We start from the raw sequence: 15,359 nt of genomic DNA, 5'->3' as shown, positions 1-15,359 counted from the left end.
GCCAGTGTGTTAAAAAGAAAGTCTTCCTCCACTGGTTCTGAGTGCATAGTGACATTATGGAATGTTGCTGCTCTAGCCAGTACTTGCGTGTAGATGTGCTAACCTCTGGAGGAGAAGGCTTTGAAGGATAACACTCAGGACTGTTGTCTGAAACTGGTGGGTCGTATAGGTCCCAGGGGTTTGCATCGTCCTGCGTCTGCACAGTATGTGGAGGTGACTGTGCAGTTGGTGTGCCAACTGGTGACCTTGTCCGTTGTGGCGAGTGAGGTGGAGACATTTCTGGTGAGAAATGTGGGATTGGTGACCTTTCTCTAACCACCTTTGCTCTTGGCTGCTCAGTTTCAGTCTCTGCATGAAAAGCCAATTTTCTTTTAAACTTGAGCGGAGGGATGGTTTGAATTTTTCCTGTGTCCTTTTGGATTTGTGACGTTGGTTGAGTTTGGTCAAGCTCTTCCAAATCCAGCTCAAACCTGTGCCTCTCTTTAAGTTGTTGGGAGAGCCCATGTTCTTCTGTACAAGAAGTCTTTTTCAGTACCGAAACACCCAAGGATACAGTCGGTCTCGGCCCTGATAGGCTCTTTCGAGGCTTATTCGATTCAACCAGCCAATGTCGACTCTTTTCGATGCCGGTTTCTCGACCCGAGTCGGAAGACTTCGGCACGATCTTGGCCTTTTTCGGTGCCGAAGATGTTATTTGGTCACCGCTTTTCTTGTAGGTCGAGCCATGGCCTTACGGCAGTGGCATCCCCGAGGCCTTCTGTTTTTTCGCCTGACTTTGGGGCTGGGTCGGGGCAGGTGTACTCACTTTTTGTCCTTCCGTCGGTGGCCGGTCTCCGCCGGAGTCGTCCGATTCGATACCCTGGATCGAGATAGCTATTTCTTCCTCCTCGACGTCGAGGTATTGTGTCGACTTCGATGCCATCTGCAAACGCCTTGCTCGTCGGTCTCTCATGTTCTTCTTCGACCGAAAAGCCTTGCAGGCCTCACAGGTATCCTCTCTGTGTTCTGGCGACAAACACAGATTACAGACCCAATGCTGGTATGTATAAGGATACTTGGCGTGGCACGCCGGACAGAAACGGAAGGGGGTCCGGTCCAGGAATCTTCGACAATGGGTGTGGTCAGGCGGACCAGGCCTCGGTTGAGTGCGGAAGCCCCGAAGGGCCGCCGAAGCGGTTGTCTCGTCGGTGCCGATGTATCTATAGAAACCCGGTCCCGAACGCAACAATACAGACGGATTTCGATGATTTTCTAAACTTTCCCGATTCGAATTACGGAGCGAAGAGGAACACGCCCAAACCCGATGGCGGAAAGAAAACAATCTAAGATGGAGTCAATGGCCATGCGCAATGAAGCCGAAAGGGAGGAGTCACTCTGTCCCGTGACTCGAAAAGACTTCTTCGAAGAAAAACAACTTGTAACACTCTGAGCCCAACACTAGATGGCAGGAACAGTGCACAGCATGTGTATCTGCAGCTACACATGCCATTGAACATATATCTCTATATCTATATATCTCTCTCTCTCTCTCTCTCTCTCTATATATATATATATGAATATCTTTCTTTAAAAAAAATGTGGATCAAGGTGAATTGAAACCGCACCTCCTTCCTTTATTATATATATATGCAATTTATGACACTTTCAGTGCACGCGTCATGAGGGCCAACCCCCTAGACCTCAAATAGCCATGGGCTCATAACATTGAAAAGGGGAACCAGCACATCAGAGTGTCCATTGATAGCCACAAAATTATCACATAATTGCAGTAGGTAACGCGCTCCACAGCAGAACGCCATCCGATCTCATAACAATGAAAGATCGGATGGCGTTCGGCCGTGGAGCGCGTTACGTACTGCAATTATGAGCCATGAAGAAGTCCGTGAGGATGAAACGCGTTGGCTATGATGGATTAGATATTGTCAATTTTCATAATAACTATTGAATTATGTGATTTTTGAAGAAATGTGATCATTTTTAAGGAAATGCCTCCTTGGCATGGTTACCCCCTGACTTTTTGCCTTTGCTGATGCTAAGTTTTGATTTGAAAGTGTGCTGAGGCCTGCTAACCAGGCCCCAGCACCAGTGTTCTTTCCCTATCCTGTACTTTTGTTTCCACAATTGGCACACCCTGGCATCCAGGTAAGTCCTACAGGGTTAGGTGCCAGATAAATTAGGCAAAAAAAAGAAGCAGTGAACTCTCGGCACGTCCCAAGTTTAAGCAGAGAGCAGCTCTTTTATATGGAACACCCTTCAATATCACTAATCCTCTAAATCTGCTCACCTCAAATGTCTGTGCCCTCCAAGCCAAGCTAGAAAATGACAAAAGCCTTTTACCACTTCAGGCACAGTATTACAGATTAGATTGGTAAAATACCACCCAAGCCAACCTGGAATTAATAAAAGCAAACCCTGACACGTGTTTTGCTCTAATTAAAGCTTAGAGAGTTATATAGTTATCCAGACACAAGGAAGCACACAGTACAAGTCAAGACAATACCCTTTAAGGCTTGAAACGCTGCATAAATCATGCAAAAGAAGAGGAAGCACGAAAATCTCGGTAGTTCCCATGTTTAGAAAAACAGGCATTTGAGGTTAAAAGTTTCAGACTGTTGGGGGTGCTGTAGGGAGCTCCATTTAAAGGAGCTGCTGTCTACCTAAGCCCGGTTCCTTTTAGGCATATATGCTATTTACTGTGCAATTTTCTACACTGGGCAGTATAACATGAGACAGGCCGCTGAGATCCATCCAATTTAACAACAAGCCCAATGTTTAAAAAAATAAAAAATAAATAAGAAGTCCTAGTTTAACCTCCTGGTAGTAGCTTGGTCCTATTCATCTATATATCGATGTTCATGGAAAGGAAGCACTAACCCAATTATCAGAAGGCCTTGTCTCATGTTTGATACCTCTAATTATCCATGGCTTTTCAGTCTACACCATGTGTTCCAGTACTTACTGTTGCAGCACTAACATTTTAAGAACTCACTCAATACAATCCTAGGATACCAGCTTTAATTGGCTTAAAAAAAAAAAAAAAAAAGGGACTTGGTGAAGGTGTCATAATGATAAAAGGCACCTAGACAGTTATGTACAACACAAATATAGCGGTCTAAGAAATCTGCACAGTTAAAATTACAGGGCATCATTTCATTTACTGTTCAATGCAGACTGGGACAGTATATAAAAAAATCATTTGCTCCAGAAAAAAAAAAAACTTACAATAAATGTATGCATGGTAGCTGTGGATCTCAAGGTTAGTCACCCAACCCATGGACACAGATTTAGAGACTGCACAGTGGTTCTCTTGCATTCCGAATACCAGAGCACCAGCTGGCAAAATCCTCAGTTGAAGAGGTTGGGAACAGCTCACTCACTCACTACAAACACACAAACACCTCCCCCCCTCCCAGGAACTGACATACAATGAAACAAACCAGACAGTCACATAATATTTATTATTCCTGGAGCATCTGACAGTCATTGTTGGGTCCCAGGTCTTACGAAGTTGTGTGTTTAATGCAGCTTCACTTTTGTCAGTTTTGCAGAGAGGTCATGCACTTGACACCGTCAAAACTACTATGCACGGATAGAGGACTTCAAACAACTGGCTGGCAGATGAATACTTTTCTGTCACAGGCCTATAGGGGCGATTTAGCTATAAATGTCATTAGATCGTCCCCAAAACGAGGCACAAAAGCCACTGGGCAAATTATTTTCTCAATATTTGCTCGCATATACTCACCTTGTCAGGTGAAGTTAGTAGCATCTTACACATGGCCACTAAAGAGAAATCACTGACGTCTCAGAGTTGATGATGAGGCAGTTTTGGTAACACCTCAGACAGGTGTATTGAAGGTAATAAAATCTGCAATTTTCTTCTTACAGATTAGGCAAGCATACATCAGAAAAACCTCACCAGATTCACACCGTAATAGAAGCAGGCTATCTTCCCTCAGAACTGAAAAAACAGGGACTGCATTTACCACATAAAACAACAGCGTACAGATTTCACCCAGTTAAAGCAAATGAACTTGTTGAGTTACAACTGACAAAAAGGTAGAAATTAAAGTGTACATTAGGAGACAAAGGAAAATACCACCGGCATTTCCTACCTACCCCCTTACACCCATGGTTACGAAGCACCAACGAGACCCCAGGGCCTCTTGGCAAATGCAAGATCAGGAGCAGAGCAGTCCTATTTGAAAAGGTGAAACATATGTAGCAAACACTGCTAATGCAATATGGGTTCAATAAGGCTCTTGTTCCCAGGACTCACCCCAGAAAGGGACCAAAGACAGATAAAGGCTGTGCAGTCATATCAAGACAAGACCAAAGGATACAAGATATACCGTTCTGGCTACATTACCCAGTCATCATTATCCGAAAACAAGCTCCAGTGTTTAGACTCTCAATAATGCTATAATACCTCAAACATACAGGAGCCTTCAAACACAAATCTCACACTTTGCAATCTTGTAGCAGAACATGGACAAAAAAAAACACAAGACAAATGTACCTCTGCTGCGGACTAAAGATTACCTCACAGTTTACTCAATCCCCCTCATCCCTAGACTCACTTTGCACGTCTTTCCTCCTGCATCTGTGGCTTCGTCCTCTGGGCCTTGTCACCCATCCGTGTCCCCTCCAGCTTTCCCACCAGTGACAGCACCTCCCCAGTCGGCTCATCACGCCGGGTACGATCAATCAGTGAACGATCAGCTTGGAGGACAAGGTTAGAGTTCTGGAGAGGGATAAGTAAGAACAGATTGAGACATCTACTAAACCAACATTACCTGGGCAAAAATCTGGTTTCATATTACTAGAGTCCCCACGTTTACACACCACATTACATCAAGCAATCACCATAACTAGCTCTTCAAATACCCTCAAAGCAAAGAACCTGCCCTGACACATTAACTGAACGAATACTCATGTCTGTGTGAAGGCAAACAAATTCCACCCATGACACAAACAAAAAGATGCAAAAACTGGACCACCAAACTCAGCTTTGCGGCACCTTGAGGCAGTTCAAAACACTTGTATCTAATCACTCATCAATAAGGCATGGTGCTTAGTTCAGTGAAGGGAGGGTGCTGGGAAGTTTGCAGTCATACGGGCGACAAGAAATAAAATGAGCATTTTTGTCTGAGAAGCCACAAGGCCGACTACATCACATTACTTGATTTGCAAACAAACCTTTACCACTGGTAAGGTCTTGTAGAGCAAAGACCTTTCTCCGATACCCGGGTTCTGTACGATTTGGTTCCAACTGTATACTTAAATGACTTTGGTTAGGTCTAAAAACGTGTCTAATGTTATTGTCAGATAGTGATGTAGTAAGGAAGAACTTGAATAGCAGGGAAGCAGAAATAAGAAGTACTTCCTGCCTGTGCTTGACAGATGGAGGTGCGTAAAGAGTACTGTTGATTAGTAGTGTGGCCCTGTAATGGAAGTGCAGTGCTAGGAGGAAGGAATTAGTATGGTATTTAAGGTTTGGATGGACAAGTGCGATTGTGGGGGCATTTTGTATGTCTGCTAGGTGAGAGACCACCGTAGTTCAATAGAGAGCATTTTAATTATGTAGTGGTTGTGGGATGTGAGGTTTATGGCTCACCTGATGTCAAAGAGTAAATCAGATTGAAGATATTGCCATTTAGTATAGAAACATGAACTTATGAGGGTGACAGTGTTGGATATGTGATGCGCTGCATGTGCTTTTAGGATATGGATAGGGGTGAAAGTGGGATTGCAACTGGAGGGCGTTTCTGTTTTCATTTGGCAGTTCATGTTTTGACCAATGCTCAACAGTGGCCGTTACTTAGCTATACCCATTGGTGACTCACAAAAGCCTCTCCATGTAGGAGGCTGGCACTTTATATAGTGCACACAAATGATGTGCACTGTGTAGAGAGTCCAGGCAACCACACCTTGGTTTACAGAGGTAAAAACTAGACCACTTAATGCTTTAATTTTTATGGTAGCTTGGTCGAGCAGTTAGGCCAATCTTGGAGAAGTACAGGCTTTCGTTGAACTCACAGTATCAATCAATGTGGACTACACTCAAAAGAATAACTCAAGACCAATTTACAAAAATACTTCTGATTTTCATAATTTTTTTTATGACCAAGATCATCAAAATCATGTAGGTACTTTTTAAGTTATGATTTTTCAAAGTTTAGAAAAAGTAGTGCTTTTGTGCGTAATGACGCACCTTAGGAATCAATGGGATAAAACTTAAAAATGCATATAAAATTAGGCAATGTGTTCACCAATGTCTCCTTTTGTTTATTGCTCGAGGTTGTCGAGAAGTCCTGTGGGACAGCTGCTGAAAAGTACTTGGAGCTGATTCAGGACCATTGTGGGGGACCACTTGGAAAAGCAATGCACATGCGGGCTTTAAGGGGACCCATCGGACTCACCTTGGAGTGTACAGGTTGCAATGGGTGGGGGGGGGGGGGCCTTGGAGCACAGCTAGTTATGCGGTGCAGGGCCCTGCGGCCGGGTGGGAAGCAGATAGGTGAGCCAGGAGCTGTGTGAAAAGGTGACTTCGGAAGCAGGAGGAAGGTTACTTTGAGGGTGGACTGAAGGTCAGCAGGACCACTCTGGGGGCAGGGGAAGGATGGGGGAGTTGGTGTTACTTAAGTGTCCATATGTCCCTCAACTGGAACTCGCTCTGCCCAGGTGGCCCCTGGGTACAATTTGCAATAAATCTAATACTGGCACCAGTTTGTATTTATTGTTCCGAGTTGTTTGATACCAAACAACCAAACGTTCAGAGTGGCCATTATGAAGCAGTGAAACTCGTATTGACCAGTGCCCAACACATGCATTTAAAAAGGCTACTCTTTTCAACTGGGGGGCGCAGCATTAAAAAGTTTGGAGACCACTGGGCTAGAGGGTCAACACGTTGTTGATTAGGCCAAAATGAACAAAATAAAGTGGCCCATGCTAATTGTGGCATATGGATGGACATTAATCAGTTTTGGTCAATAAGATTTTGCATACAACACAAATGGGCTTTAGACTGGGCCACATTACTGAATCAGCTATTGTAGGAAGTTGGCTCTGTATGCACTATTTCAAAGTAAGGAATAGTATGCACAGAGTCCAAGGGTTCCCCTTAGAGGTAAGATAGTGGCAAAAAGAGATAATACTAATGCTCTATTTTGTGGTAGTGTGGTCGAGCAATAGGCTTATCCAAGGAGTAGTGTTAAGCATTTGTTGTACATACACATAGACAATAAATGAGGTACACACACTCAGAGACAAATCCAGCCAATAGGTTTTTTATATAGAAAAATATCTTTTCTTAGTTTATTTTAAGAACCACAGGTTCAAATTCTACATGTAATATCTCATTCGAAAGGTATTGCAGGTAAGTACTTTAGGAACTTCAAATCGTCAAAATTGCATGTATACTTTTCAGGTTATTCACAAATAGCTGTTTTAAAAGTGGACACTTAGTGCAATTTTCACAGTTCCTAGGGGAGGTAAGTATTTGTTAGGTTAACCAGGTAAGTAAGACACTTACAGGGCTTAGTTCTTGGTCCAAGGTAGCCCACCGTTGGGGGTTCAGAGCAACCCCAAAGTCACCACACCAGCAGCTCAGGGCCGGTCAGGTGCAGAGTTCAAAGTGGTGCCCAAAACACATAGGCTAGAATGGAGAGAAGGGGGTGCCCCGGTTCCGGTCTGCTTGCAGGTAAGTACCCGCGTCTTCGGAGGGCAGACCAGGGGGGGTTTTGTAGGGCACCGGGGGGGACACAAGCCCACACAGAAATTTCACCCTCAGCGGCGCGGGGGCGGCCGGGTGCAGTGTAGAAACAAGCGTCGGGTTCGCAATGTTAGTCTATGAGAGATCTCGGGATCTCTTCAGCGCTGCAGGCAGGCAAGGGGGGGGTTCCTCGGGGAAACCTCCACTTGGTCAAGGGAGAGGGACTCCTGGGGGTCACTCCTCCAGTGAAAGTCCGGTCCTTCAGGTCCTGGGGGCTGCGGGTGCAGGGTCTCTCCCAGGTGTCGGGACTTAGGATTCAAAGAGTCGCGGTCAGGGGAAGCCTCGGGATTCCCTCTGCAGGCGGCGCTGTGGGGGCTCAGGGGGGACAGGTTTTGGTACTCACAGTATCAGAGTAGTCCTGGGGTCCCTCCTGAGGTGTCGGGTCTCCACCAGCCGAGTCGGGGTCGCCGGGTGCAGTGTTGCAAGTCTCACGCTTCTTGCGGGGAGCTTGCAGGGTTCTTTTAAAGCTGCTGGAAACAAAGTTGCAGCCTTTCTTGGAGCAGGTCCGCTGTCCTCGGGAGTTTCTTGTCTTTTCGAAGCAGGGGCAGTCCTCAGAGGATGTCGAGGTCGCTGGTCCCTTCGGAAGGCGTCGCTGGAGCAGGATCTTTGGAAGGCAGGAGACAGGCCGGTGAGTTTCTGGAGCCAAGGCAGTTGTCGTCTTCTGGTCTTCCGCTGCAGGGGTTTTCAGCTGGGCAGTCCTTCTTCTTGTAGTTGCAGGAATCTAATTTTCTAGGGTTCAGGGTAGCCCTTAAATACTAAATTTAAGGGCGTGTTTAGGTCTGGGGGGTTAGTAGCCAATGGCTACTAGCCCTGAGGGTGGGTACACCCTCTTTGTGCCTCCTCCCAAGGGGAGGGGGTCACAATCCTAACCCTATTGGGGGAATCCTCCATCTGCAAGATGGAGGATTTCTAAAAGTTGGAGTCACTTCAGCTCAGGACACCTTAGGGGCTGTCCTGACTGGTCAGTGACTCCTCCTTGTTTTTCTCATTATCTTCTCCGGCCTTGCCGCCAAAAGTGGGGCCTGGCCGGAGGGGGCGGGCAACTCCACTAGCTGGAGTGCCCTGCTGGGTTGGCACAAAGGAGGTGAGCCTTTGAGGCTCACCGCCAGGTGTGACAATTCCTGCCTGGGGGAGGTGTTAGCATCTCCACCCAGTTCAGGCTTTGTTACTGGCCTCAGAGTGACAAAGGCACTCTCCCCATGGGGCCAGCAACATGTCTCGGTTTGTGGCAGGCTGCTAAAACTAGTCAGCCTACACAGATAGTCGGTTAAGTTTCAGGGGGCACCTCTAAGGTGCCCTCTGGGTGTATTTTACAATTAAATGTACACTGGCATCAGTGTGCATTTATTGTGCTGAGAAGTTTGATACCAAACTTCCCAGTTTTCAGTGTAGCCATTATGGTGCTGTGGAGTTCGTGTTTGACAAACTCCCAGACCATATACTCTTATGGCTACCCTGCACTTACAATGTCTAAGGTTTTGTTTAGACACTGTAGGGGTACCATGCTCATGCACTGGTACCCTCACCTATGGTATAGTGCACCCTGCCTTAGGGCTGTAAGGCCTGCTAGAGGGGTGTCCTACCTATACTGCATAGGCAGTGAGAGGCTGGCATGGCACCCTGAGGGGAGTGCCATGTCGACTTACTCGTTTTGTCCTCACTAGCACACACAAGCTGGCAAGCAGAGTGTCTGTGCTGAGTGGGAGGTCTCCAGGGTGGCATAAGACATGCTGCAGCCCTTAGAGACCTTCCTTGGCATCAGGGCCCTTGGTACTAGAAGTACCAGTTACAAGGGACTTATCTGGATGCCAGGGTCTGCCAATTGTGGATACAAAAGTACAGGTTAGGGAAAGAACACTGGTGCTGGGGCCTGGTTAGCAGGCCTCAGCACACTTTCAATTGTAAACATAGCATCAGCAAAGGCAAAAAGTCAGGGGGCAACCATGCCAAGGAGGCATTTCCTTACAGCTATGATTGCGGTCACGGAAGAAGCTAGAAAAAGAATGGATCTAGGACAGGTGACAGCAATAATAATGCTAGATTTAAGCGCTGCATTCGATACAGTTAATCGTGGACTACTCATTCAAAGAATTTAAAAAAGCGGGATCAAAGGCTTGGCACTCAAATGGTTGAGTTATTTTCTGCAAAATAGATCCTTTCAAGTCTTGGATTGCTCTTTCTTCTCGGATCAGTTCAGATTTCAATGTGGAGTTCCACAGGGCTCATCTCTGAGCCCCACTCTTTTCAATATTTATATGACCCCCCTGGCAGAGGTCGTAGAACCTTTCGGAGTATCTTTGGTATCATATGCAGATGATACGCAGCTAGTGGTCTCCTTTACCTCCAATAAGGTTGTTGATAACTCAGTTTTGCCTGCCTGTGTACAAGCGGTAGCTTCCTGGATGACAGATAGCAGGCTTCAACTCAATGAAGAAAAGACGGAAATAATGTTTTTGGGAAAATTGACCAACCCGGCAAAGAGCATTTTGCCAGAAATACATTTGGACTATCTACCCCCACCGAAAGACCAGATTAAAGCTTTGGGAGTCTGGTTGAATACCAAACTTACCCTAGACTATCAGGCCAGGAGAATTTCAGCCACTTGTTTTGGAATACTGAAGTTACTCTGTAAGGTCATTGGCTTGCTTCCGCCCTTGGCCAAAAGACTTGCAGTACAAGCCCTGACTCTATCCAGGTTAGATTACGGAAATAGTCTTTTCCTGGGATCCCCAGGTTATGTGGTGAATAAATTACAGGTGGTTCAAAATGCGGCAGCCCGACTGTTGTTTAATTTGCCTAGGTCCACATCGGCTAAGAAAGCTCTGACGGAATTACATTGGCTCCTAGTAGTGAAAAGGATCAAATTTAAGGTGCTGTGTATTTTTCACAGATCTCTATATAAAGGGGCTCCTCACCACTTAAAATCATTAGTTTCATTTTACACACCTACGAGGGTCTTGAGATCGTCTTCCAAAGCCCTGGTAGGGATCCCTAAAGTAAAGATAATATCTTGGGGAGGAAGATCCTTGAAGTACCAGGGAGCCAAACTCTGGAACTCTCTGCCAGTTAATATTCGTATGATGAGCCAGAAGATAGAATTTAGGAAGGCCATTAAAACTTGGCTATTCTAACATCAAGGCAGTACTATTCTCTCTTCGGAGGCGGTAAGATTCCTCCAGTATGTCATATCTTCTAGTCTGATCAGCGCTACGAGGCCTCCGGGTAGATTGCGCTATATAAGAGCTAGTAACATAACATGTACGGCTGATTGTTGGAAACCTTGTTCGATTTGTACATTATCATTTACATATATATGTGTTCCAGTATATGTTATAGATTCAATTTTTTCTGGGGTACTGTATAACTGTTTATGTGTAAACATATAGATGCATTGCACAAATAGATGTATTAGATTATTATCTTCATACAAGTGGGAGAGTTCCCTTCATGTCTGTTCTTTCTGCTGTCGTGCTAACTGATGCCATTGTGCTGGTCTTTATCAAAAATAAGAACCACTGCTGCCTCAAACACAACCACACTGATTCATCCCTCCCACCAGTGCTTCGTACGCCCCCACGTCGAAATGTTTACATACATCCACGAGAGTCATGACCTCACACCCAAACATCAAAGTGTTGCAATCCCTCGCATAGACCCAACAGCGATAGACCCTTGCAACTGCCCACGATTTGTCAGTCTCCCACCCAACGTTCCTCCATTGGCTACTCATATCCCTGTCAACCCCTAGCATCAGCTTTACTTACTTCAGCACCAAACACACATACTTCTAAGCACCCACTCTAAAATGTTTCCCCGAAGGTAAGTCCATTGCCTACACATATTCATCCAACCAAAGTCGTAAGAGTAAACTTTTCTGGCACACATCCACTGATGCCACACCAACACAACTAACTATACAGGCACATCAGATACTTGCATGTTTGCACCCAGTTGCCCAGAAACAAAGCTCTTTACATTTGCTCGACCCATCAGTCCCGCACTGCTCTGCCTTTGTTAGCATTTCGTGCCAACCTTTTGGAAACCCAAAATAAGCGCTCTTAACCCTCAACCCTATCACACTCGTTTCAGCAGGCTATACCACATCTTTCATCGACCCACTATATTCAGTTTTTCTGCAACAGCACCTCACACACACCCTACTTGTGCCAGTCCTTAACAAAGATACTCTCATGCCCCTGAAAGCCACATCCCTTATGTCAGACCTTTCACCACCTCCTCGAATCCCCTAACTCCTTTCAACACCCTCAAACCCAACCTTGTAAGCCCAGACTTATGGCTTGTCAGACCCCATCAGCAATCCACAAAACTCACGATTCCCAAGTACCTCAAGTCTTGTCACCAAGCAACTGCCATGCACTCTACAACCCTACCCTACTCGCGCCAGCTCCTCAGACCTACACTCACTCTTCCTAAGATCTACCCTCAGTGAGTCAGCTTCTCAGACCCACTCTCACACCAGCTCCACAGATCCATCCAAGTTTCAGCACCTTCTCAGAACCACCTGTGATGCAGCAGAGCCAGCATCATTATGGCATACCCATCGTCCTTAAACAGCACCCCAGGAGACACCATCCTGGCTGTAATCCCACTGGCGCCACATCACTGTGCAGCCCCAACGACACGACCTCACGCCTCGCAACTTACCCTTCTCACGTCAGCCTAACACTCGACAACAAAGCCCTCAGGCCACATCCTCGTTAACCCAGAAAGCGCATAAACCCCACCATTCCCACCTTCCGCGCACCATTTCCCAGCACCCTTGACACACACTTTGGATTAGTTCCCGGTACTCCAAGTGATCACCTTGGATACATACATCAGCTTGTTGCACTCAATCAACAAACTGCTTCTCGCATCTTCCCACCGTCACCTCCTCATACAACCCACATAAACAAACATTTACAGCTCCTCAACCCAACACAAACTCGCGCGTATAAAGAAATCCACTGCATCATACAATACACCCTTCAATATCCGCGCCTAGACTCGAACTCTGTAGATGGCTGTGGTTAGTTTGTTAGTTTGGTTGCTTTGCATCGCTTCCCTAGATAGCTCTTATTATCTTGTCTCTAAGCTCCCTCATCAGCTTCAGTTTTACACTTTTCCATTTCCTGTTGATCTAAAACCGCGTTCCTTGTAACCCACTTTAACACCCTGCCTCAATCCATACTCACCGCCTTGTATTCATATTGTAGGCTTCTGGCAGTAACATCCGCCATGGCTGGTGATTACTAGGTCCTTTGAGCGGGCTAGGGTGTATCCTATCCGCGTTGAACTCTGAGAGTCTTCCTTTCGGTACTCTTCCACCGAGTGCTATTTACTTCGCACCGGTCTTTCTAATCCAGGCAAGTGCAGTTACCACTCGCAGCAACGACTGCTAAACGAGTGGTTTATACTTCCGTTTCCGGGTTACAGTCTTGTGTTTGCTTCCGTTATGCTATTAGTCCTCTTTCTTTGACGCTTTGGGTATTAGGATGCCATCTTGGATGAGGCTTTGCAGTAGCTCCCACAAGGCTTTTTTTTTTTTTTAATTAAAACAATCTGTATATATATTCTTGATTAACTCTCTTGATTGCTCGAGCTCCACCACACCCGTGCTAAGTCCTTTTTGGATGTTAGAGGTAGCCTACGTTTAAACTTTCATTAACTTTTTCACCAAAAACGTACATTTTGCAAATTTTTAGCCCTTCCCCCTCCCCCTCCCCCCATTCCCAACGTCCTAGGGCTTCAAAGGTTTCACATGGTATGTACTCTGGAGGGAACCGAGAATTTAACCGAAATATAGCTCTATTTTGTTTGGTTGGGTTTTTTTTATGGAAAAAAAACGGGAAAATGCTGTGCAAGAAAGTCTACTCTTTTTGCATTTTGCTAGAGGAGGTGCATTTTAACTAATGTTTGTGTTTCGAGCCTACTAGAGGTTTGTGGTTGAAAAAGGTGTGAAACCCATAAATGATCACAGAAAGTTATACATTTTTGAAAACTAGATAACATTTTGAATTCCGTAGTGGATCATTTGTGTGGATTCCTTAAGGTTTGTTTTTTTAACCCCTTCGCTGCCAGGCCTTTTCCCCTCCTGTGCCGAGCCTTTTTGTTGGCTATTTGGGGCAGCCTTCATAACTTTTTGTTCACATAATCTACCCACGCCAAATTTGCATCCTTTTTTCCAACATCCTAGGTATTCTAGAGGTACCCAGACTTTGTGGGTTCTTCCCCTGAAGGCGACCAAGAAATTAGCCAAAATACAGCAAAAAAATCATTTTTTTTAAAGAAGGGAAAAAAAGGGCTGCAGAAGAAGGCTTGTGGTTTTTTCCCTGAAAATTGCATCAACAAGGAGTTTGGGGTGTCACAATCACCATCTTCCCAGCTTTCAGGAACAGGCAGACTTGAATTAGAAAACCCAATTTTTCAACACAATTTTGACATTTTACTGGGACATACCTAATTTTTACTATTTTTTGTGCTTTCAGCCTCCTTCCAGTTAGTGACCGAAATAGGTGAGAAAACAATGCTGGATCCCAGAAAGATAAACATTTCTGAAAAGTAGACACAGTTCTGAATTCAGCAAGGGGTCCTTTGTGTAGATCCTACAAGTGTTTCCTACAGAAAATAACAGCTGAAATAAAATAATATTGAAATTGAGATTGAAAAAAAAAGCAATTTTTCTCCACATTTTACTCTGTAACCTTTTCCTGCGATGTCAGAGTTTTGAAAGCAATATACCGTTACGTCAGCTGGACTCTTCTGGTTGCGGGGATATATAGGGCTTGTAGGTTCATCCAGAACCCTAGGTACCCAGAGCCAATAATGCTTTGCATTTCTCTTCCGATCACGCTGGATGGGGAAGTGGCCTCTGATGAGGTCAGTGTGCAAATGCATGCTGACGTCCTCAGACATCACTGGGGGGGATCAGGAGGGGTTGGGGGTGGAAGGAGAAGGGCTTCTCCTTCCATCCCTGCCTTTTGGGGGGGGACGGGAAGCCCACAGAGGGAGCGCTAGCGCTCCCTCTGAGCTCAGTGCCGAGGATGTAATGGTTACGTCCTCGGCACATGAGCACTGTGCCCGTGGACGTAACCATTACGTCCCCGGCACAGAAGGGGTTAAAGACATTAACTGTTTAAATAAAAAAAAAAAATGAAATCGAGCATCAAAAACTATCCATTCATGACACCGTTTTCATCTGTAACTTCTACCATGATGGAAGATTTACAAAAGCATTATATCATTACGTCCGACAGACCATCTTGTGGGGATATATAGGGCTTATGGGTTCTCCAAAAACATGCAATACCCAGAGCCAATAACTGAGCTGCACCGTAACAGGATTTTTTTTACTGTGTACCGACTTTGACTATACAGCAATTCATATGTGTAGGAATCTGGTTCTTTATATGATACATCAAAATGAGATATATTATGCAAAAAGTCCAGGTGTTCCCTTACTAGTGGACTGGGCTTACTCTAGCAATCCCAAAGAGTCCCTATAAGGTGGGTAGTGTGGTTGAGCAGCCTTAGGCTTATCAGAGAGGAGTGGGAGACATCTGCAAGTACACACACAGTCAATAAG

General features: G+C 45.4%; 1 protein-coding gene across 1 annotated transcript in view; it reads right to left on the bottom strand.

The window, feature by feature from the left end:
* Nucleotides 1–13,201, bottom strand: part of SNRNP200 (small nuclear ribonucleoprotein U5 subunit 200) — a 527,741-nt gene extending 514,540 nt beyond the window's left edge. Inside the window, exons 1-2 of the mRNA XM_069214415.1 lie at nucleotides 12,970–13,201; nucleotides 4,581–4,744 (exon numbers count right to left, since the gene is read on the bottom strand). Coding sequence (XP_069070516.1) covers nucleotides 4,581–4,744; nucleotides 12,970–13,014 — 209 coding nt within the window. The 5' untranslated portion in view covers nucleotides 13,015–13,201. The remainder of the gene's footprint in view (nucleotides 1–4,580; nucleotides 4,745–12,969) is intronic.
* Nucleotides 13,202–15,359: the final 2,158 nt, after the last annotated feature.

This window comes from Pleurodeles waltl, chromosome 11 (genome assembly GCF_031143425.1).
Source record: "Pleurodeles waltl isolate 20211129_DDA chromosome 11, aPleWal1.hap1.20221129, whole genome shotgun sequence".
Classification (NCBI taxonomy): domain Eukaryota; kingdom Metazoa; phylum Chordata; class Amphibia; order Caudata; family Salamandridae; genus Pleurodeles; species Pleurodeles waltl.
This window is presented reverse-complemented; position numbering and strand designations above follow the sequence as displayed.